General features: G+C 53.0%; 2 protein-coding genes across 13 annotated transcripts in view; one reads left to right on the top strand and one right to left on the bottom strand.

Moving 5' to 3' along the window:
* Nucleotides 1-1,945, top strand: part of FAM193A (family with sequence similarity 193 member A) — a 173,028-nt gene extending 171,083 nt beyond the window's left edge. For all 7 annotated transcript variants that reach the window (XM_036853425.1, XM_036853424.1, XM_036853423.1 and 4 more), the window contains one exon: nt 1,193-1,945. In XM_036853425.1, coding sequence (XP_036709320.1) covers nt 1,193-1,286 — 94 coding nt within the window. In that variant the 3' untranslated portion in view covers nt 1,287-1,945. The remainder of the gene's footprint in view (nt 1-1,192) is intronic.
* A 2,074-nt stretch (nt 1,946-4,019) lies between these two features.
* TNIP2 (TNFAIP3 interacting protein 2) overlaps nt 4,020-24,237 on the bottom strand; it is a 41,932-nt gene continuing 21,714 nt past the window's right edge. Inside the window, exons 2-6 of one of the 6 annotated variants that reach the window (XM_036853616.1) lie at nt 16,796-17,083; nt 14,769-14,858; nt 13,349-13,615; nt 13,124-13,243; nt 4,020-4,493 (exon numbers count right to left, since the gene is read on the bottom strand). In XM_036853616.1, the coding sequence (XP_036709511.1) occupies nt 4,269-4,493; nt 13,124-13,243; nt 13,349-13,615; nt 14,769-14,858; nt 16,796-17,083 (990 nt within the window). In that variant the 3' untranslated portion in view covers nt 4,020-4,268. Of the gene's footprint in view, nt 4,531-10,134; nt 11,807-13,123; nt 13,244-13,348; nt 13,616-14,768; nt 14,859-16,795; nt 17,084-24,237 lie in introns of those variants that run through there. The other 5 variants (XM_036853618.1, XM_036853619.1, XM_036853617.1 and 2 more) reach the window with 5 other exon arrangements.

Here is a 24,237-nt window from a genome sequence, read left to right as displayed (position 1 = left end):
GGGCACAGCATGGCACCCAGGGTTGGCAGTGTTGGGTTTCTTGACCTGGGGGGTGGGTACCCAGGCTTTTGCGTTATAGTTACCTGTACTCGTGTGTTCTGTACACGTGTAGGTACGTATGCGTGACCCAGTCCACAGTTGGCAGTACGGAGGCCTGATGGGAGGTGGTGTCCAGAGTGGAGCCAGTGGTGGGGGGGGGGGGGACGCAGAGCAGGTCGCCTGGGCCCCGTGGAGACCTTGCTTGGTTTGGGCTGCAGCTCTTCTCTGAGCGGCTTGGAGCAGGGCCGTGGTTGGTGCTTCCGAGCGTTCTGGCTGCGGCGTGAAGGGTGGGGACACACGTGTGCTGATGCAGAGACAGTGGAGGAGGAGGTGGAAGCTTCCAGAAGGTTTAAAAGGTAACACCACTAGGACTTGGGGTTGGCCAGCTGTGTCCAGGGAAAGAGAGTTTGGATCCTGGGAGACGGTGCAGCCCTTCGCCGAGGGGCAGGGTGGCCGGGGGCTTCGTCTACCTGGACACAGTCCTCCAGGCACACAGCACCGACGACTGGTTCAGCGATTTAACCACAGCTGAAGCAAAAACTCTTCGTGTCACCTGCTGAACGAGTGACAACAATACCATTTTCTAGTTTAATTCAAATTCCTGCTACTCACGTTAGTGCTGGAAGGGTGAGAATTTCAGAAATAGGCAAAAGAAAAGGCTTTTGAAAGAAAATGTTCTTTCCTTCATTGAATATGGAACTCGGCCATCATTGCCTGGGAAGCAGGGGGCAGCACGCAGGTGGTGTTCCAGAGCCGGCCTGCGAGGCTGCACTCGACCTGCCCCTGAGGGCGGGCGCGGGGGCGAGGGGGGCGGGCAGTGTTGTAACTGTGTCTCATACAAACTCTTGTTTCACATCACACTCACTGTGACCTTGTGGATAAATGAGGGCAGGCTGGTGGCCGTGGGCAGAGCCTGGCTGGGACGGGCAGCTTCCTGAAGAACGAGAGAAAAGGACACAAAGCCCCAGAGATGTCCAGGGTGCTGGCCAGTGTCCTGAGGGTGGGACCCTGTTCCTCCGGCAGCAAGGCGTGGGGAGACGGTGGACGCCAGCGGGGTCCCGCACACTGAACCCCGGAGGGTGCTGGGCTTCGCCGGCTGCATCCCGGGTGTGGGCCTCTTCCTCCCGTGACCGTTGGCTTCCTTTCTTCGCAGGTTCTGTTTGGATTCCGCTAGGCAGACCCGACAGAGACTGTCCATCAACTGGTCCAATTTCAGCTTGAAAAAAGCCACCTTTGCTGCCCACTGAACAAGGACCGCCTGGAGAGGGACGCGCGGGCGGTGGGCCGGGCCCGGAGCTGCCGTGCCTGCCCCGGGCTGTGCGGGTGGGCCGCCGCACCCGAGCCCCCTCCCGACCGAGAACTTGCTGCTCGACCCGCATTGTTAGCTCGTGTGCGTGTAGTCTGTGAGTGAGCCGCCTTGACCGTAGCTCTGCCGTCGGATCGGAACAGTAGCTCTGCCACCTTCTCCACCGCCGCGGCCTCGGAGGCCTGGGCCGCGGCCGGACGGGTTCGCATCCCCACGTGGCCCGTTGCCTCTGTGTCTCGCCCTGTCCCGCCATCTGTCCTGCCGGGGTGCCGCTGCGCTCAGCTCTCTGTGCCCTGCGTCCCACCCGAGGCGGCCGGGCAGGGCAGGGCTCTCCGTTCTCCTCCACAATCTACTGTTTAAGAGTGTACACGTCGCGCTGTCCGTGTCTGATCCCCCTGACTTGTAGCCAGCTTGTGTAAGATCCCTTGCAGAATGAGAAAGTTCAAAAACAAACCACCACCCAGTACTCACACCGTCAAGTCTGTTAGAGTGTTCGGCTGTATTAACACGGAGGCCTGCCTGGCTACTTTTTTAACATATTGTTAAGTAATATTAAAATCATGTCTTTCTTTTTGAAAGATGGAATACATTAGTACAGCAGGAGGCCTCGTCTGGTTGCTTTGTGATGGGCTGCGGCGGGGAGGGGGCGGGCGAGCTGATGGCTGTGCCCCCGAGGGGACCCCGGGCCCCGGCCCTGGAGCACCTCTAGGGTCACCGGTGGCGGCGGCGGCTCTCGATTCCTGGTGCCCTCACCATCCTCCATCCAGCAGGTCACCCGGGCCTTCGCATGCCCAGGACAGAGCCCAGCCAGGGACTCAGCGCTGTCGGTGGTCCACAGTGGTAAGTGCCAAGAGGACAGCAGGGGTGTGGAGAAGGGGCTGGGGGGGCCCAGCAGAGGGGAGTGGGGAGTGGGCTGGGCTTCCATATGGCCTTGTAGGCAGGTGCCCCCACCCAGTCTCGGGGGTGGGGGGAGGGTGATCTCCAACACAGCAGTGAAGAACTACAAATATTTAATAGGGTATAAGCTGGCAGCAGTGTGCTAATAGTATTTAAGTGAAGGAAAGGAATCCCCGTGTGGTCCCTTTGTTCTGAGCTCTGTCACCAGTCTGCAGAAAGCGGGCGTGGCGCTGCCGCCTGGCTGCAGCCTAGCTTCCACTCACCCCCTAGGACCCTCCGTAGCTCCCACTGCTCCCAGCCTCTTGGTAGAGCTGCTGCTGTGCACACACGAGGATGTGGCTTGTCCCTGAGTGAAGGGGGAGCGGCAAGGGCCCGCTTCTTTGTGGAGACCGTGCCCGGCCTGGCTCTTAGCCTGAGAGAGGGTGAGTGGGACTGGCCTGCGGAATCATTCTGACAGCTGGACCCACAGGGCTTCCCGACAGACGGGATGCAGGTAGGAGGATGAGAGGGCAAGGAGGACCGCAAGGCTGTGGTCTGAGTACTGGGAAGGATGGGCTGCGCTCCCTGGAGGGGTCCGGTCTGCACTGCCCATCAGGCGCCTGGTGAAATGTTCATGAACCTGTGTAGACAGGACCAGGGTTCGAGCCCCAGAACCAGGCATCAAGAGCAGGTGAGGATGAGAGCAGCCTGGAGGCCGCGTGGGGCAGGGAGAGACTGGCCACGTGGCTCTGATGCTGAGGTGACCTTGGCCGGCGCCCAGTGGAAGCTGGTTTACAGGAGAGGGGGGGAGGGGCAGCAGGCAGAGGGGCTTTGGGGTCAAGAGGCTGGCTTGTTTTTCTGGGTGATGGGGTGATCCAGCAAAGGAAGAAACTGAGGCCAGGCTGTGACCGCACCAGAGAGTGTCCTCGGGAGGGGCAGAGATCCCCCCCCCACCCACGTTCCCCCGGGACCCCAAGCCCAGGGCTGGGCTCATCCCCCACTGGCTGAGGCAGGGCACTTGGTGAGAGCACAGGCAGGGCCAGGGAGCAAACCCTGGGATGAGTCCAGGCTGGACCCCTAAGGGGAGCTGCCCGCTCGGGCCCCGAGACCCACCTGTGCCCATCCCTGTTCTCCCAGCGAACAGTCTTGAGGCTGTGTGGGGGCCGAGCCACCTGTAGGCCTCTGCTTCCTCGTCTGCCCTGTGGGCCGTGCTGGCTGCTGAGACCTACAGGTTCCCCACTGTGAGGTGAGCCGTGGTGAGGGGCGCCCTGTGTGCCCCAGCACTGAGCACCACCCACCGCACCACACGCGGCTCCTGAGGGGCCCCAGCCGCCTCCCACCCCACCCCGCACGTGGGCCTGCCGTCCACACCTGGTTCCGAGTCTGCACGCTTGGCCCCTCAGGCCTCCCGGCCTCTCTCCGTGCTGGGAACGCGCTTCCCGAGTTCCCTGGAAATCCCACCCAACCTGCAAGACCCAACCCTAATGTTGCTTCAGATCATTCCTCAAGCGGGCATCTCAGGAACAAAAAAGAGGATGGATTCAGGCCCCGGGAGGCTCAGGCCCTAGTCCAGGGTTCTGGTGACTTGTTACTGTGGTCTAGGTGTGAGCCAGGTCCTCAGCCCAGTCCGTACACGACAGATGGGGACACCAGAGCCCCAGGCGAGCCCCTCAGATTCCCGATGAGGTCACTCCCCGACCTGGGGTCAGCCTCTGGGGGAGCCTCTTCAGATCACGTTGATAAATACTCTTACGATGAAATAACGTAACAGTAGCTAAAAAAACAGCAAAATGTTCTTTTATTGAAGTTTGCCTACATACTCATGCCATTAAAAAATCAAAATGTTATGGTACCAGAAAGGATTGATACTTCTCAATTTCATTACTATATTTTTTAAAAGGAAAAGAAAAAACTTAACCCACAGTTCATACTGTTTTAAACACAAATAAAACCTCCAAGTCATCACACAGAATGACCGAATGGAAGTGACTTTCTGCTGCTGCATCTTGACAATCACAGGCGGTCACTGTCCGTTTTGGATCCACTACTAAACGTTAAGAGTAAACAGCACTGCGGGGTGGGAGACACGAAGCACGGAAGGAGATTTCAGACAGCTCTGGACTGTGAAGAACTTACTGTCAAGGCAAGTCACGTAGCTGAGTGTGTGGAGCCAGCTGGGTCCTGGGAGCCCCGGCTTGTCTTCCGTGGAGAACACGGTGTCGTCTGGAGAGTGAGAACCATGTGCCTGGACTTGTAACCTCAGCAGCAGCGTCTGTGGGAGAAGAGTGGCTGCAGAAACCGTCCTCCTGCTGTTGACAGTTGTGAAACCAAGGAAGTGTTTTTAACGGTGTGCTTGGATGTTGGAACAGAGGCAGCACGTGGCAGTGTTTCCTGAGTGAAGGGCAGGAAACAAGGTAAGCCTCCGAGGGCCCCAGCTTCCGGCCTGGAGGCAGCGTCCAGGCCCCAGCACGGGGAGGAGCCCAGCAGGGTTGCTGAGCAGAGGCAGCAGAGACCAGCATGTGGGGTGGCTGGAGTGTGTGGGGCAGAGATGCAGACAGGAGGGGGCTGCACTGAGAGCGCTCCACGGGTCTGCAGAGAATCCCCTCGAATCTACTCCTCTGGCCACGTGTGGCATAAAGTTCCATAAATCCAGGGGAACCAGGCATCCAACCAGGGTGGAGAGACCTGGTGATACACGGGTATTGGCGTGGAGTCCTCAGAAGGGTCTCAGCTCAGCAGTGGGGTTCTGTTACCCTAGTATGGAATCTAAAGCTAAATGCAAGCCTCAGAAGGATCAAACTGATCCTAAGTAACTTAACTGCCTGCTAGAACAAAGTCCAACATTCTTCTAAAAGAAATACAAAAGCCATCCCACACTAAACAAAGTAAAATCCAAAATGTTGGAATCCAGGCAAAAAATTAGCAGGCCATCCCAAGAAGAAGGAAAATATAAACCATAAATCGGAAGAAATATCAAACAAGCAATAGAAACAGAACCAAAGACGGTGAATTTGCAGGCAAGAACTTTAAAATGACCATTACAAATCTTATGACTATGCTGAAGGATATAAAGGAAAACATGAACAAGATGGAGAACCGGAAGATGTAAAAAAGATCCAAAGAACAAAAGATACAATATCTAAAATGAAAAATACTACAACAGCAGATTAGAAACTCTGGAAGAAAATACCTGTGACCTTGATGGCATATAAATAGAAACTACCAGAAATGAAGTACTGAGAGAAAAGAGACTGGGAAAAAAAATGACCTGTGGGAGGGAATTCCCTGGCGGTCCAGTGGTTAGGACTCCAAATTTCCACTGCAGGGGCACGGGTTCGATCCCTGGTCGGGGAACTAAGATCTCACGTGCCATGCGGCGCAGCCAAAAAATAAAAAAAGACCTGTGGGACCATATCAGGCATTCTAACACACATGTAACTGGAGTCCAAGAAATGGGGAGGGGGGGGGAAGTACTCATTTTAAAATCAGTTTATCATAGAGGCCTACTGGAATTGTGACTGAGATTGTACTGAGTCTATAGATCAACTTGGGCATCTTTAAGAACGGACATCTTAAAGACTGCTGAGTTCCCAGTCTGTGAACATGGTATCTTTTCATTTATTTGTGTGCTCTTGAATTTCTCTCAGCAATATTTTGCAGCTTTTATTGTAAAGGTTTTGCACACTTCTGATAATTTTTTTCTAAGCATTTTATGTTTTTGACATTACCTAAGTAGAGTTATGCATTAGTTTCCTGGGGCTCCCATAAAAAAGTGCCACAAACTAGGTGGCTTAGAAATTTATTCTCTCAGTTCTGGAGGATATAAATCCAAGATCCAGGTGTCAGCAGCATTGGTTCCTTCTAGCGGTTGTGAGGAAAAATTTCTTCCGTGCCTCACTGCTGGCTTCTGGTGGTCACTGGCAGTCCTTGGTTTATACATGCATCTCTGCAATCTCTGCCTCTGTCTTCATACGGTATTCTCACCTGTGTCTGTCTGTCTCTTGTCCTTTTCTTATAAGGACACCAGTCATTGGATTTGGGGCCCACTCTAATCCAGCAGGACATCACCTGAGATTATACCTGCAAAGACCCTATTTCCAGATGAGGTCACATTGACACATTCTGGGGATTAGGACTTCAACATCTTTTTGGTAAACATATCTTTTGCGGGAGACACAGTTCAACCCACAACAGGTTTATAAATTTGCTTTTCCAGTTTTTGCAGATATACAGGAATACAGTAGATGTTTCATACGTTGTCTTTGTATCTTGAGATGGTCAACTTGACTTACTAATTCTAAACTTTTTTCTTAAGATCCCCTAGGGATTTTCTATATCCACAGTCTGTCATCTGTGAATAGCAATAGTTTGATTTTTGATTTTTTTCTCTTCCAATTTTTCTGTCCTTTTTTCCCTTTTATTGCCTGATTGCACTGGGTATCTCCTGTACAATGTGGAATTGCAGCTATAAGAGTGAACACCTTGGGGCGTCCCTGGCGGCACAGTGGTTAAGAATCCGCCTGCCAATGCAGGGCACACAGGTTCGAGCCCTGGTCTGGGAAGATCCCACGTGCCGCGAAGCAACGAAGCCCGTGTGCCACAACTATGGAGCCTGCGCTCTAGAGCCCACACGCCTAGAGCCCGAGCTCTGCAGCGAAGAGTAGCCCCCGCTCGCCGCAACTGGACAAAGCCCGCATGCAGCAACGAAGACTCGACGCAGCCAAAAATACATAAATAAAAAATTTAAAAAGTGAACACCTTGCCTTGATGGGATTCAGCAGGGGCAGCACTCAGTATTTCATCATCACGTAGAAAGTTGGCCATAGGTCTTTTGGACATACACCTTGATCAGATTGAGGAAATCCCTTCTATTCCTAGTTTGCTCAGTGTTGGTATCATGAGTGGGTACTAAATCGTGTCATATGCTTTTTCTGCTTCTGTTGAGATGATCCTATGATTTCTCCTCTGGTGAATTAGTTTTGTGGGTTCTGTTTGTTTTTGTTTTATGTCAACCAATCCTGTATTCCTGTAATAAAATTTTCACTTGGTTATAATGTATTATCCATTTTATATTGCTGGATTCAATTTGTTAATATTTTGTTTAGGATTTTTGCCTCTGTGTTCATGAGAGATAGTGGTCTGTCATTTTCTTTCTCGCCTTGTCCTTCTCGGGTTTTGGTGTCATAAAACGAGATGGGGAAACGGTCCCACTTTTTGTTTCCTGAGTGTAAGATTGGTATATGTTTCTTAGATGTTTGGAAGAATTCACCAGTGAAGTCATCTGAGACTGTAATTTTCTTTGTGAAAAGATTTTTAATTACAGATTCAATCTATTTAATGGACATAGAGCTATTCGGGTTTTCTATTAATTATGTCAATTTTAGTAAGTGGTGTGTTTCAAGGATTTTATCCATTTCATCTAAGTTGTCAAATTTATCAGCTTCATAAATTGTTCATAGTATATACTTTTTAATATCTTAGAGATCTACAGTGATGCCCACCTTTCATTCCTGATAATTAGCAATTTGTTTTCTCTTTTATTCTTCATCAGTCATGCTATGGGTTTATCAGTTTTATTACTATTTAAAAGAACTAACTCTTGGCATTGTTGATTTTTGTCTGCTTTCCATTTCATTGATTCTGCTCTTTTATTATTTCCTTCCATTTTCTTTGGGTTTAATTTGCAGTTCTTTCTTTTTATTTTTAAAATTTTATTATTTGGCTGCGTCGGGTCTTCATTGTGGCGCACAGGCTCCAGAGCGTGCGGGCTCAGTAGTTGTGGCGCACGGGCTTAGTTGCCCCACAGCACGTGGCTGGCATCTTAGTCCCCTGACCAGGGATTGAACCTGCGTCCCCTGCATTAGAAGGTGAACTCTTAACCATTGGACCCACCAAGGAAGTCCCTCATTTGCGGTTCTTTTCCTAGCTTCTTGTGATGAGCACTTGGATCACTGAAGTTTAACCTCTCTTCATTTCTAATATATGCCTTTGGAGCTAATACATTCCCCCTAATCACTGCCTTAGCTGCATTCCATAATTTTTAGCAAGTTGTATTTTCATTTTCAACTCAGTTCAAAATACTTTCTAATCTCCGTTGTGTTTATTTTTCCCATGGATCATTTAGAACTGTGCTGGGAATTTAGTAGTTATCTTTCTGTTACTGAGTCGTGGTTTAATTTCACTGTGGTCAGTGACCATGAATTCAATGGTTAGGTTCTTTGGAGTATGTTGTGACTTGATTTATGGCCCACAGATTTGTCTCTTTTGGAAGCATTCCACGTACACCTGAAAAGAATTATAGTTAACTTCCGTTGGGTGTAACTTAGGTTCTACATATGAAATAAGGCCAAGTAGATAGGTTAAATCTTCGGTATCCTTACTGACTTTTTTCCCTGCTTCTATCAGTTACTGAGAAAGGTATGTTAAAATCTCCAACGATGATTATGCATTTGTCTAGTCCTTTTGCTTTATATTATTAGCTCTACACAAATTTAGGTATATTGTAAATTCCTGATAAATTCACCCTTTTATCATTATGCACTGTTGCTCTTTACTTCTGGTAATATTTTTTGTCTTAAAAGTCCACTGTGTCTGATAATCACTCTCATTTTCTTGGTTAATGTTGGCATGGTGTGTCTTATATTTAAAGTGTATCTTTTCTAATGAGCACACAGGTGAGACTTTCATTTTCATCCAGTATGACAATCACTGTCTTTCAATCAGAGTGTTTGGTCCATTTATTTTTATTTTTATTAACATCTTTATTGGAGTATAATTGTTCTACAATGGTGTGTTAGTTTCTGCCATATAACAAAGTGAATCAGCTATACATATAACCCCCTATCTCCTCCCTCTTGCGTCTCCCTCCCACCCTCCATTTATTTTTAATGTAATTACTGATACAGTTGGTTAAGTCTACCATCTTCCAACTGCTTTCTCTTTGTCTCATCTCTCCTTTATCCCTTTGGTTCTCCTAACTTGTCTTGCTTTGGATTAATAAAAACATTTTTCTGTTCTATTAACTTTCTAATTAGATATTTTCATTACTACTTTAGTGGTTACCCTAGAGATTATGTTTCCTTAGTTCATTAGTCCACCACAAATCAACGCAAAAACCTTACACTTGTATAAATTCATTAAACACTCCCGTCCCTCACCTAGAAAGTTCTTGTGGTCACATGTTTGCATGTTTTAAAACCCTCAAGACATTATTGTTTTAAACAGTCAATATTCATTCATATCTACCCATTCCCATGCTTTTTTTTTTTTTTTTTAAATATTTATTTGCTTGCACTGGGTCTTAGTCGCGGGCTCCTTAGTTGCAGTTTGCCAGCTCCTTAGTTGTGACATGCAAACTCTTAGTTTCAGCATGCATGTGGGATCTATTTCCCTGACCAGGGATCAAACCCGGGCCCCCTACGTTGGAAGCACGTAGTCTTAACCACTGTGCCAGCAGGGAAGTCCCCATTCCCATGCTCTTCATTCCTTTCTATGTTTGTTTTTATCCAGAATCATCATTTCCCTCTAGCCTGAGTAATTTCCATAGTATACTTTTTTCTTGTCGTACAATCTGCTGGATATAAATTTTTGTTAGCTTGTGTTTGTGTGAATATATCTTCATTATGCCTTTTTTCCTGTATGTCTAGTATTTTTTACTGTATATTGGACTCTGGTTAATATAGTACAAGGTCCTGGCTCTGAAGAAAGCCAGAGTTTGTTCCAACAGGCCAGTGAATTACTGGATGGCTGCCTGGAAGAGCAGGGCTGTTTTGTTTTGGCCCTAAGATGTCAACTTTACTCCTAAAATGTGGCCCTTTGAGGGTTTCAAAGGAAAACCAAGGTTTTCCAGCCCCTCTAACCCCAAGGGACTCAGCTTCGGAACTGCCACGCTACGGTGGACAGCCGCTGGGAGCTCTGCTCAGCACATCCTGCCTTCCAGCCGCTGTTCCTGCCCCAGGATTCTTGGAGTGAGTCTTACGCTAAGCTTGCACAGTTCAGGGGTCAGCCAAGGATTTGAGGGCTCCCCCTTCTGCAGCTCCCTTCTCTCCGGGAGGTCCCCATCTATTTCCAAACTCCTCCAACTCCTCAGGACAGTGAGACGGAGGCTTCCTGTGACGTTCCAGCACCCACGCTGCACAGACTGACCCCTTCCAGTCGGCTCCTGGAAAGTGGGGTGCGCAGGGATCCTACAGAGGAGTGGACGCCTGAACTACAACTGGAGGAGGACTGACTTAGCCAGTGAGAGGGCGAGCGAGGTTCCAGGCAGGAGGGACGACACGTGCACCCAGTGCTGGCCCTGCACCGTGCCGGCAGCTCCTCCACACGTTGGGAAGTGGAATGTGGGCTCGGGAGCCAGACGGCCTGGGTTTACATCCTAGCTTTGTCCCCTGCTACTGTGACCTTGGGCAAGTGGCCTTACCCCTCTGTGCCTCACCTTCCACACCTGTGTTGAGGAGGATGGACTGATAGCAGTACTTACCTCCTGCGACTGTTCTGAGGGTTAGCTTGAGTCACACGGCCCTGACCCCGCCAGGACTATGCACGCAGTCCTTGCCCTGCAAGCCTCTCGCTTGCCTTCGCCAGGCGCCTGGTTCCTCCCGCCTCACCCCAAGCCCTTCACACCCTGGCTGGAGCTGAAACAGGCCGACGGCAGAGTGCTGGGCAGGCTGGACTCCCGCTGACCCTGCCCCTCTGGATGCCTTAACAAACAAACAAACAGGTGACAGACAAACAGCAAGAAAGAGTGTCTCTCCTCCCGGCTGGTGTAACTCGGGCCCAGATGGAAATGCTGCCGGGTCCCTGCACCCCAGCCCCCAGAGCACATTCTCAGAGCAGTCGCTGTAGCAAGTGCATTTATTACAAAAATAAGTCATGTGACATAAACACATTTAAGTTCTGGATATGCGGCACACGCTCTTGCAGTGCGGCCTTATTTCAGTGCAGGCACAGTGCTCAGCTGGTGGGCGTGGGCGCACTTCCCACGGGCGGCCGCCGCGTCCCAGTGAGCTGCAGCGTCCCCAGGTGCGGCCGGGGCAGGGCTGTCCTGCGGGCCTGGGAGAACCCCACGCCACATCACGCACGGCCTCGGCCCGACAGCTTGGGACGTCCAACTCCACACCAGAGGCGAGGCTGCGCCCTCCTGGGCACGAATGCTCCCAACCCCACCTCTCCCTCCAGCCCCACCGGAAGTGCCCCCTGACCCAAGGGGGACCAAGGGGAAGGCTCAGAAGCGCCCCCAGCCTGTTCTGGGGGCCCCGCATCCCGATGCTGCGTGCTGGGAGCACCCACGCGCGCCTCCGGGCCGGGCGGCCCAGCGCGCGCTCACTGGCAGCACTCGGCCACGTGCCGGAAGAGCTCCTCCCCCTGCTCGTCGCTGAAGCACTGCAGGCAGTGAGGGCACTGAAGGTCCCCCTGGCCTCTCTGGGTTGCTCCGGGGCTCCCGCCCTCTGCGGGGAGTTCTGGCCGCTGGGATCCCATCCCAGGCCTCCAGCCACCGGGTGCCACAAGCTCCGAAGCGTCAGTCTCTAAGTACCCGGGAGTTTTGCCCCCAGTGTGAATCCGGCAAGAGCCTGGCTCTCGAGGATCCTGGAAAAAAGGCAAAGGGTCAGCTCACGAGGCTGGCCTCAGGCTCCAGCAACTAGAGCTACACCTGTTGTGCAGTGGGACTTGCACCTTCGCCCTGCCTGGCGCTGGGGCCCAAATGAGGACGTGCTCCGTGAACAACCTCCTGCCTGCACTCACAGAGGAACGGGCCCCAGCAGGGCGGGGGGCCGCTCCCTGACCCCGACCCCGACCCCCGCCGCGGCCCCAGCAGACTCGCCCCACACGCCGCCGTGGAGAGAGGGAGCCTGGCAAACTGCGTCCCTCCTCGGTGGGCGGGGGGGTCTCTGGAGGCAGCAGGGGTGCCCGTGGCACGGCCGACACGCTCGCCCCCAACGTCAGCCCCGAAGCGCCGTGACCCCCGGTGTTCATCACACCTCGTGTGGGAGCCTCAGCCCAGGCGGCGGGACTCTGGCTGCTGGCCCACAGCTTCACCACCACCCACCCCAGGGTGTCGCCCAGGGGCCCAGCAGGAGCAAGTGCTCCCAAAGCTCGACGGCCACAGGCCGCAGCCGAAAGGGGCTCAGAGGCCACTCAGTGCACAGGCCCCGGGCCTCGGCAGGCCGGGCCACCCTTCTGTCCACCAGTGGGGTCCACAGCCACGCAGGATGGGGCACTGGGGGTGGCTCCCGCCGCCCCGAGGCCAACCACGAAGGGCGGTTCCGGGGTCAGCTCGGCATCCCCACCCCACCAGGGCGCTAGCCCCCCAGGAGGATGTGTATCGGGTGCTCTGGGCGGACCCAGGGAGGAGCAGGGAAGCGGCATGAGGGTGCCCTGGGTCCTGCAGTGAGAAACCATCAGTTCCCACCCAGGCCAGGCCTCCCAAGAAGCACCCCCTGTGGCGGGACAGCACGGAGCCCAGAGTGAGCTGCGGGGCCTGCCCGCCTGCACGGCCCATCTCCGTGCACGGGGGTTGTGAGCTGGGGGGCGCCAGCAGACGCCTGCAGCCTCAGCGGCTGTGTGTGTGTGACAGGGCGACCAGGGTCCCTGCCGCACAGCGAGGAGGGGACACGTGTGCACGAAGCTCCCAGTAGGGAGCCCGAGGCCCAGGACGTGCCCTCTGGGTGCAGGACAGGCCCGACAGCCACCCCTGAAGTCACACGCCACCACGCCAACGTCCTCTATAGACACACACGGTACAACAGGGAGGTTTTCTGCCACCAGGCCCCAGGCACCGGGCACGGTGGCTCTGCTCGGAGCACAGAATCAGGGTCTCGGCAGAAGCAGAAGGGCTTGAAACCGATGAAAGAAACACGAAGAAAACGCCCAGCCTGGACCGGAGGAGATGGGCCTCCATTCTACCTGTTTCCAGGGTACCTGGCGCTGCAGCAAGGCCACCTGTTCCTCCAACTCCTGGATCCGACTCTGAGCCCGCTCCCGGTCGACCCTCTCCGACGTGAAGTCGTCCTTATACGCGAGGATCTGTGAGGAGACAGACACTCGGCCATCAGACGGCAGCGCCTATTCTGCTCAGACGGAGAAAGCCCCCCAGCGCCTCCCAGCGCCCGGCCCCGGGGCGGGGGGCACCTGCTGCTCCAGCATCTGCACCCGCTCCAGCGCGGCGTCCCGGGCCCTCCTCGCGGCCGCCAGCTCCCGCCTCGCTTCTGCACAGTCGTTGATTTTCTCCTCCAACTGTGTGTTGAGCCGGGAGATCTCCTTCCTCATCAGCTCGGGCGGGGAGGGCCTCTCAGCCTCGAGGGGGGCCTGCAGCCCCCTCAGCTGTGCGTGAAGCCCCCTCACGTACTCGTCCCTGCTGGCGTCGTAGCGCTGCCACTTGGCATTGAGGTCTTCCACCTGAGGAGGCCGGAAAGCTCACGGTGACGGCGGCTGAGAACCTGCTCTGGAGCCAACCTGAACTGTGAAGCTATTCACTAGCAACAAGGAGCAGAGTGAGTTTCCCCTTAAATGAAGGTTGCCTCAGGGGACTTCCCTGGTGGCGCAGTGGTTAAGAATCCGCCTGCCAATGCAGGAGACACGGGTTCGAGCCCTGGTCTGGGGAGATCCCACATGCCGCAGGGCAACTGAGCCCGTGAGCCACAACTACTGAGCCTGCACTCTAGAGCTCGTGAGCCACAACTACTGAGCCCGTGTGCCACAGCTGCTGAGCCTGTGAGCCACAACTACTGAAGCCTGCATGCCTAGAGCCTGTGCTCCGCAACAAGAGAAGCCACAGCAATGAGAAGCCCACACACTGCAACGAAGACCCAACGCAGCCAAAAATAAATACATTAATTAATTACTTCTTAAATAAATAAATAAATAAAAGGAACGAAGGCCAAAAAAAAAAAAAGTTGCCTCAGTTTGCTCTGTGCAGAGCGGACACTAGGACGTGGCGACGATGGCCACAAACAACCGCCATAGACAGAAGCGGACTTGGTACAATTTCCCACCGTAAAAGCTATACTTGATAGTAATTCTTTTAATTAATTTATTTATTTATATTTATTTTTGGCTGTGTTGGGTCTTCGTTTCTGCGCGAGGGCTTTCTCCAGTTGCAGCAAGCGGGGGCCACTCTTCATCGCAGTGCGTGGGCCTCTCTCTGTCGCGGCCTCTCCCGTTGCGGAGCACAGGCTCCAGATGCGCAGGCTCAGTAGTTGTGGCTCACGGGCTTAGTTGCTCCGCGGCATGTGGGATCTTCCCAGACCAGGGCTCGAACCCGTGTCCCCTGCATTGGCAGGCAGATTCTTAACCACTGCGCCACCAGGGAAGCCCGATAGTAATTCTTGTACCTCATTTGTCCACGTGAATTAACTTGGGGGCCGGAGAATGACAAGCGAGAAGTTCTGCACGTCCTTTTAGGCAAATATGTCGGGCCTCTAGGGACTGCGTGTATCAGCCAAAGTGGCCTGAGGGCAGAGGCAACCCCTGGGCACAGCCGAGGAGAGGACCCTCATCTGCGGGCCATGAGGGGAAAGTTCTTCCCGAGTGACATCTAACAGACACTCACGTGAGTCACCTTCTGCTTCAACAGTCGATTCTCCTCCCGTAACTTCTCAACAACCGCGTGGACAGAGCCGTCCCCATCTGCACACGCTGGCTGCATAAGAAAGGGACAGAGAGCAGACACCGTGTCACCGAACGTGACTGTCGTGTGCGGCAAGAGGGTAGGAAGGCACACCTGGGGACTGAGGTCGCAGATGGTCACTGCAGCCCGCACTGCGGCAGGTGGGACGGAGATAGGAAAGGACGTGCCCCTTCCCGAAGGTGGGGGAGGGGTGGTCCTCACCCCACCCAAGCCCACCCCACGCTGGGGCCAAGCCTCGCACAATCTTCTCATGCCTGAGACTTTCCATCATCACGGGAGTCGGGAGGGCAGGAAGCTTAATCTCACCGTCCACCAGAGAACCTTCCAGCCCAGGGCCACAGGGCCGCCAGGAGCAGGCCCGGCCAGGGACCCGGCTCCCTCCCTCTGAGCCCGCCACGCTGTCATGTCATGTCACGCAAGCAGGGTTAACCTCAGTGATTCTGTACACGGCAGTCCACCCCTGCCTCACGCGGGGTCTCGGGAGTCATGCCTAGAAACCCACGTGCCAAACCAGCCCTAATGGCGGTGGGCAGAACTAGCCGAAGAGTCCATCTGAATCCTAGAAATTCAGTGCATTTAACAGTACAGTGGGCTGTATGCTGGTGACGTTATTTTTGAGAATTCCCCTCGAATGACAAAGGAACTACATGTCCTAACCCAGCGGGCATCGGGAAACCCCGGTGACTCAGCCGAGTCCAGGGCTGAGAAGTGACGCCGATTTAGAGCCTGTTAAGAGCCCCGGCCCCACCCCTGCCCAGGCCAAACACGACCTGCGGCTGTGTTCAAGTCCCCAGAGGGAAATGACACAGTGACTCAAAATCAGACGAGAACACAGCCTGCCCCCAGAGAGCACTGTGGTATCTGAAATATGCCTGTGTGCTTTCTGAGGTTCCCTTTTCGTGGAATCCACCCGCGGAGACGGGCAGCTCTCAGACGGAGGTTCTCCCCAGCAGGCTTCCCAGTGGGGCTGCTGCTAAGGGGCTGGAGGGCCTGTTCCCCCCTCCCCCGCGTTTCTGAGTCAACCTGGTTGCAGCCTCAGAGGATCAGAGAACTGCCTGGAAAAGACCCCACGAGAGTAACCTGCGCTGGGCGGGGCAGGGTGTGCACTGCGTGCCGGGAGGGGGTGGAATCAGACAGGCAGGGAAGGCGGCCTCGGCCGGAGCTCCCAACACCCCCAGCCAGGAGCCCCCTGGTCTCCCAGGTAGGGAATTCCTGATGCTGAAACCCCCGCTGTCCCCTCCCCGACCAGACCGCACACACAGCCACAGCCCAGATCCACCCAGTCCTGGAGGCCCCCAGCCCCGCCCCCTTCCCCTGGCCCCGCCCCCTGGCCCCTGCCCGGCTCCCTCCCTGCTGGCCCCACCCTACCTAGGGCCTGGCCAGGGGTCACAGTGCCAGGTACACAGAAGGGCTCCGTGTCCTCCCTTCACTGACGCGGGTCCCCGCCCTGCAGGAGGCCCCGGAGAGGCCAGCCCTGCTCAGACACGTGGAGCCCTCCCCCACCCCAGCCCGGCCCGGCCCGGCCCGATTCCTCACGGTGTTTGGGGCCTGGCACTGCACCTGCGGCCTTTGGAGGCGCTGCCCCTCGCCTGCCTGCACGTGTGCCAGCACCTGCTCAGGATACCCCTCCCGCCCCTGCTCTGCCTGCTTCGTCCTCAGAGAAGGCTGATGAGACCACAGTGCCATCTCCCCACGGGGACCAGGGTCAGCTGCAGGTCTGGGGGTGGCAGCTGGTGACGCAGGCCACCTGCTTCCCTGTCACGTTCTGCACCTTCCACCGTGCTAGAAGAAATCCCCGGATGGGTGGGCTTTGCTGCAACCCTATGGAGAGCAGGGGGGGGGCCCTGGGCGCCCCGACCTCCACGAACGGCTGAGGGATCCTGAGGCGCGAGACGAGGCCTCCTGCTGCACCCCGGTCCTCATCGTGGTGTGCTGACACCACGGCCTACCTCAGGGCTCCTCTCCCCCGCGTCCCCCTGTGTGCGCTGGCGTTCATCCAGACACTTGGCCAGATGCTGGCACATGTGGGCGGTGGCAGCCAGAGTCCTCCGCAGCTGATGGGTCTCGTCGGCCAAGGAGCGGCACAGAATGTCGCTGGCGGCCCGGGCCCGCCCCTTCTGTGCTGCGCTTCTCCTCAGCAGGGCCACTTCCTTCTCCTGCTCCCCCTCCGGCTGGCTCATCAGCTGCTGCGTCTCCCTCTCTTTTTCTTCTAGTTGCTTGGAAAGTCTCTCGATTTCCTAAGGGGAAGATTTAAAAGCACAGTTGATTTGACTAAAAGAAGCACTATCAGGAACAAACATTCATAGAGCAGAAGAAAGTCCGGCACAGACACCCATCAGTAGGTAATAAACGCGCTCATTTGGAGGTTGGCTTCTGAATGAATAATTAACTTTGGAGTTTTCAGCCCATAAAGTTCTATCTGAAACTTCATCTAAAATTCTATTTTCATGAGCAAATTCATAATGTTACGTTTTACATCATCAAATTACTAAGTGTGGCAATTCCAAATACTTCTTGATGGGAAGGGTAGAAACTCCACTGCAGTGGGTAGCCCCCCAAAAGATATGCCCACGCCCTAACCCCCGATACTTGGGAATGTGACTTTATTTAGAAATAGGGTCTGTGAAGATGCAGTTAGCTAAGATGAAGTCATACTGGATTAGAATGGACTCTAATCCAATGACTAGTGTCCTCATAAGAAGAAGGAAACATGGACACAGACACAGAAGAAGGCCACGTGTCGACAGAGGCAGAGACTGGAGTGATGTGTCCACAAGCCAAAGACCACCAGGGATGCCCACAGCCACCGGAAGCTGCAAGAGAAGAAGAAGGGCCCTCCCCCAGAGCCTCGGAGGGAGCACATCTCTGCCAGCGACACCCTGGTTTGGGCTTCTGGCCTCCAGAACAGCAGAAGGTGAAGCATCTGTTGTTGTAAACCACCCAGTTTACGGTACTTTTGTTACAGCAGTTCTAGGAAACTAATATACCCAACCCCAATTAATTTGTTTTTAAAAGTCCTTAAAATTACAATTTGCTTTAAACCCAGCCTTAGTTTTGTGCTTTCCCATTTTCAAAGTAATCTCCAGCATAAACAGTACATAAGGGAGGTGAAGCAGGATGAACCAGTCCATCCTACAAATGAAAAAACTGCTTCAGAAAAGTCAGGGTTGAGCCTGAGCTCCACGTGAGGAAGTGGCAGGAGAAGGATCTGGGCTCCACTCGGGGAAGTGCTCAAGCTCACCTCCTGCGTGCTCACGAGGAGGGATGGACACCAGGAACCGAGAACCTTCTTACCACAGTGGAATGGAATACAGGGCCATATTACTAACGGAACCCTGAATTACTACTCTCTTAACTGCTTTAAAACAAAAACATGTGCATGGTTATAAAAAATTCAAACATACAGAGGGAAATCAAATGAAAACTTAAATTCCTCTCTCCCACCAGCTCCTCTGCCCCCAGCTTCACTCTCCAGAGGCAACTACTCACTATTTGGGCACAGACCTTTCCAGAGTGTTTATAAGCATCTGTAACACATGTATTTTTACACAAACGGATGCTACCACACTGTTCGGCACCTTGCTTTTTTCCTCCTTAGCAATATACCTTATTCCACAGCAGCACAGAACCTGCCTTGTTCTTTTCAACCACAGCCCGGAGCTTCACGACAGATTCCAGATTTACGGAACACACACCTCCAGCTGGCTGCTTCCTTGTGCCCTTATGCAAATACAGCCACGGGATAAATGCCCAGAAGTCACATGGCTGGGATTGTTTTTAAGACTGGGGTTAAGAAATAATTGGTGGGATGGACCTAGAGATTATCATACTAAATAAAGTCAGAAAGAGAAAGACAAATACTGTATCATATCACTTTATATGTGGAATCTAAAATATGGCACAAATGAACTTATCTACGAAACAGAAACAGACCCACAGACGTAGAGAGCAGACTTGTGGTGGCCAAGGGGGAGGTCAGGTGGGGGAGGGATGGATTGGAAGTTTGGGATTAGCAGGTGCACATTATTATATAGAGAATGGGTAAACAACCAGGTCCTACTGGATAGCACAGGGAACTATATTCAATATCCTGTGATAAACCATAATGAAAGAGAATACAAAAAAGAATGTATATATATGTACGTGTGTGTGTGTGTCAGTGAATCACTTTGCTGTATAGTAGAAATTAATGCAACATTGTAAATCAACTACACCTCAACAAAATAAATCAATAAAACAAAAAAATAGGGCTTCCCTGGTGGCGCAGTGGTTGAGAATCTGCCTGCCAACGCAGGGGACACGGGTTCGAGCCCTGGTCTGGGAAGATCCCACATGCCGCAGAGCAAATAGGCCCGTGAGCCACAATTACTGAGCCTGCGCGTCTGGAGCCTGTGATCCGCAACAAGAGAGGCCGCGATAGTGAGAGGCCCGCGCACCGTGATGAAGAGTGGCCCCCACTTGCCGCAATTAGAGAAAGCCCTCACACAGAAACGAAGACCCAACACAGCCATAAATAAATAAATAAAATTAAAAAAAAAAAAAAAAAAAAAAAATTGGTGGAACTCAGGAACACAGCCCGTCTCCGGATCCCAGCCTGGCTCTCTGGGCCCAAACCCACATCCCCGAGGCAAGGGCTGCTCCCCACGCTCCTGCACCCGAACACCCCGTGCGTCTGTGGTAACCAGTCCATGGATAAGCCCAGCATGTGACCGAATCACTCCAACCAGGTGACCCTGAAAACATTCTGGAAACCTCGCCCCCTCTCAGGGAATTTTTTTTTTTTTTTTTTTTTTTCCGCACTGCGTGGCTTGCGGGATCTTAGTTCCCAGACCAGGGATCGAACCCAGGCCCTTGGCAGTGAAAGCGCCGGGTCATAACCAGTGGACCCCCCCCCCCCCAGGGAATTCCCTCAGGGAATTTTTAAGAGTCCTCTCCTTCCCATTTTCCTTGGACTTCGCTCTAGAAATGAACAGAAAGAGAGGAAAGAAGAAAAACTGCTGTTAGAATGACCGGTTTGGCTCTCTTAGCAAAGGCCTAGAGGAACAGGCTGTTCTAGATCCGCACTTCACAACAGGGACTCAAAACAGGAAAGAGCAGAGGCCTGGCAGCTGGCGAGGCAGACCGTGAGGGCGGCGGGGGAGATGAGGAGGTCGGGCCCCGGCGAGTGGGAAACATCCACCACCAGGTGCGGAAGAAGGAGCAGGACTGGTGACGACGGGTGTGACACATCACTGGGAATGAGCCCGTCAGCTGGGACTTCCGCCCCAAGGCGTGTGGCGTTGGCACTCCATCACGCCATCACACCTCCCTGCCCTCGACTCACAGATGTCACAATCTCAGGGGTGCCAGGTGAGAGCCACTCTTGGAAGGTCATTACTTTCATTTTTCCACCTTTTGGCCCCGACGACCTCACCCCTGAACCGAAGGAGGAGAAGAGGCCTCTCTCTGCAAGCTGGCCGGTCGGCATCCACACCTCCTCCCAGCAGACAGCCCTTCAGCACCAGGCTGCACCTGCAGGACTGGGGAGGGGGCGCTGGGGGCCACCACGCATGGCCTTCTGAGCCTGTCCACACAGCTGGGGCTGCCGGCTGGTGCCAAGTCACTTGGTCTCGGTGGAGCCCCGTCGAGACAGTGTGATGGGGCATTTACACAGCTGAGAACCAACTATAGCCTTCTTAGCATAAAATACTATAAACAGGAAAAAGAATGCCAAACCCCAACGAAAGCTCCGGCTCTCACTGCTGGTTGTTTCCTGGCCTTGGATTTATTTGTTCTCTTTAAAAACTGGCCGCTTTTGAAGGCAGTGCCAGCTGGTCAAGGCCCCTGTCCCACGTCCTTACCGTGGAAAACGCAGCAGGAGCCCCTCCCTCCACAGTATCACAGATGCCAGGCCCGCCGTGGCCCACCCCGTCGCCTGGACTCGTCTTCCCCTGCCAGCATCACAGCTCTGGGGTGGCCTTGTCACTACTGGCGGGATAGACATGCCACACTCCCCCGAGCTGGACCTAGTCGCCCTCCACAGTGGCTCAGAAGTGTACCTGGAGTAGACACAGATGGTAAAGACAGACCTGCCCTGAGAGTGGACTTTCATTACATTTTAGAGTTATTCATATCAAAAGCTGTGATTTCAGCAGCGCAACAGAGAAACGTCTCTATCCTTGCCTTTATCTGATACTGAAGTGTATTCAGAGTAAATACATGTTATGCATATAAAAGAGGTATCAATATATATACAAATACGTACAATACAAACACAGATAGAAAGTCTGTAATACCAGTGAAGGTTAGTCTCCCATGGAATCATACATTTCACAGACTTCTAAGTCCCTACGATAACCGCAAGGACAGCAGCAGCAGCAAATGCACCAACCATGCAGTCTCCACACATCCTACGAGACAGCTGCTATCATGTCTCCCATTCCACAGATGGGCAAACTGAGGCTCACGGGATCCAGGTGGCTGCTGGAGTGCCCAGGTAAGGAGGCAGTGGCACCCCAGCCTCGACACCTCCACCTACCACAGCTCCCTCACACCCTCTGAGGTTGGGGGACTTCAAGCAACACCTGATTTCCGAGCATCTTTCCTTGCTGGTCAAACGGAGACAGTAAGAGAAACAATGGGGCAGAAGGTCCCCGGGCTTCGGGGGCTCATGGAGCTTCCCAAGGACACACTCTCTCTCATCGCCACACCCCAGCCCTGGGTCCAGCCCAGCCCCATAAGGATCCCCAGTAAATGTCTGAGAAGAAGACTGGGGGTACAACGGCCAGGACCTGGGCCCTGTTCTCAACCTGTTTACAGCACAGAGACTGAAAACTACGAACACGCAGCTGACTCTGGCGGTGAGATTAGTTGAATCGGAAGGACTCACAGGCCCTTATTGTCTGTCTTAAAAATCCTCTTTCAAACACCAGTTTAGAAATGATCTGGCTCTCGTGGAGACTTGCTAGGTGACAACATATACCATACCTGGGGCTGGCTTTTTCCCTCACTGCTGGGAAGCTGCCAGAGCTAGAGAAGCAAAGGCAGGACCACCGGGAGGCGGTGCACTGCACTGTAGGGCGACCCACCCCCCAAGAGGGCCGCCTGGCCTGCCCTTCCCCCCGCAGTGTGAGAGGCCCCAGGACCCCTGGAGCCCCGGGTTGGGCACTCGTTGCTTGCTCTGAAGTGGAGAGACGCGTACTGGCTCACTGGCTAAGTGCCCTTGTCAATCAGTAACAGTTCTTAGGACACAGAACATAGACCACTGTTGTCAAAAAGCAAGGCCTGTCCTAGAATCCCGGCATTACACACACAGACGTGATGCACAGAAGTCAGCAAATGGCCAAGGACCCCTGGGAGACCCTGTCACTGGGACCTAAAATCCCATGGCTCCATTCTCAGGACACAAAAGTGTGAGGAATTCTATTAATAGTCTTGTGGATCAACCTTAAAAATAAGAGGCGTAGCCTCTTGGCCTTCGTCCCTTGATTAGTCTGCTCGGGCTGCCGGGCTGCTGTAACAAAGTCCACAAACTAGGTAACTTAAAACAACAGAAATGTATCCTCCCACAGGCTAGAGGTCCAAAATCCAGGTGTCAGCAGGCCATGTGCCTTCTGGGGACTCTAGGGAAGAATGCTTCCTCGTCTCTTCCAGCTTCTGCGGGTTGCTGGTAACCCTCGGCTTGTAGATGCCTCACTCCAGTCTCTGCCCCCATCTTCACATGGCTGTCTTGTAAGGACACCAGTCACTGGATTAGGGTCCACCCTAGGCCAGTATGACTTCATTTCTATTTATTACCCCTGCAAAGACCCTACTTCCAAATAAGGTCATAATCACAGCTTCCAGGTGGAAAGGAATTTGGGGGAGACACTATCCAGCCCAGCATAGTCCTCTTCTCTCTCCTTCCTGGGCAGCCCTCAGTGGCTGGCCACGTGCAGACTGCAGCCCAGCCCATGGTTACCTTGTAACCAGCAGCTGAAGGGGGAGTGAGATAACAGGAGCAAGCAGGGAATTTAAGAAAAGTCAACTCACTGGGCCTTCACCACAAGTGCCAAGCACTGACGATGTGCCGGGGGAGGCACTGATGAGGACGCAGCACACCTCCTCCCCACTGGAAGAGTGCAGGGGGGAGCAGGCAAACAGGTACGGACAAAAACGAGCACGGCCTGGAAGGTTCTGGGACTTTGGCAGAGGAGGGAGCACCGGGAATCTTCTCCTCACCTGAAAACCAGTGCACTGGCAGAAATCTGTCTGGTGTGACTATTTTGGATCTCAAGTCCTAAAGACTTGCAACTTCCATATGAGGACTTGGACAGTAAATTGAGGTTAATTTCAGTCAATTTCAGCTCTTCCTACAGTAGCCGCTACCCATCCCACCCCTAGCCATGCCACTGGAGGCCATACACCTGTTTCTGGAGCTGCCTGCACACAGCTTGCAGGAGCCAAGGTGGGCAAAAAAGACCCTGTCGTCCAAATACTGGGGATCTGTGCTCTGACCGCCGCTTCCTGCTTCTGATCACAGAGGTGCGGCCAAACAGGCAGGTGGCCATTGTTGCACCTCCCCCATTGCTACAGGACCCTCCCCCTCCAGCTGAAGTGCTATGGGATTTAAAGGGCCAGTGCCCTTCCCTTCCCCTTTTAATTTTTCTTTTTCTGCTTTAGGGAGCCAGACATTAAAGACTAGGATATTCAAAAGCAACTACATAAAAGGGGAAAATCTGAAAGTGACCACACATTCCCAGGTACCGGCTGAGAAAACCTTAATTTACGCCTCAGGCTGATCCTTGGTACAGAGACAATCTACAACAACCAAAGAAAAACAAAAACAGCAAATCCTAGGGAACGAGAGTAATCTGATTTCCAGAGATACCACATTATTAGATCCAAATGTCCAGTTTTAAACAAACAACAACAAAAAAAGCACAAGGCACTCAAAGACACAGGAAAATACGGCCCATTCAAAGGAAAAAATAAATCAGCAGAAGCTGTCCGTGAAAAAGACCTGATGGTGGATCTTCTAGACAAGGACTCTAAAACAACCATCTTAAAGATGCTCAGAAAACTAAAAGAAGATGTGGAGAAAGTCAAGAAAGCAATGTAGGAATAAAATGGAAATACGAATAAAGAAATAGAAAATCTAAAAAGAAACCAAAAAAATTGTGGAGCTAAAAAGTACATTAACTGAAATTTTAAAATTCACTGGAGGTATTCAAAGGCAGATTTGATCAGTAGAAGAATCAGCAAACTTGAAAACAGGACAATGAAAATTATCAAGATTCAAGGAAAGTAAACAGAGCCTAAGGGTCCTGTGGGACACCATTAAGCAGACCAACATACACATTGTGGGAGTCCCAGAAGCAGAAGCGAGAGAGAAAGGGGCAGAAAGACTACTTGAAGAAATAATGGCTGGGGC

Source organism: Balaenoptera musculus, chromosome 5 (genome assembly GCF_009873245.2).
Source record: "Balaenoptera musculus isolate JJ_BM4_2016_0621 chromosome 5, mBalMus1.pri.v3, whole genome shotgun sequence".
Lineage (NCBI taxonomy): Eukaryota > Metazoa > Chordata > Mammalia > Artiodactyla > Balaenopteridae > Balaenoptera > Balaenoptera musculus.
This window is presented reverse-complemented; position numbering and strand designations above follow the sequence as displayed.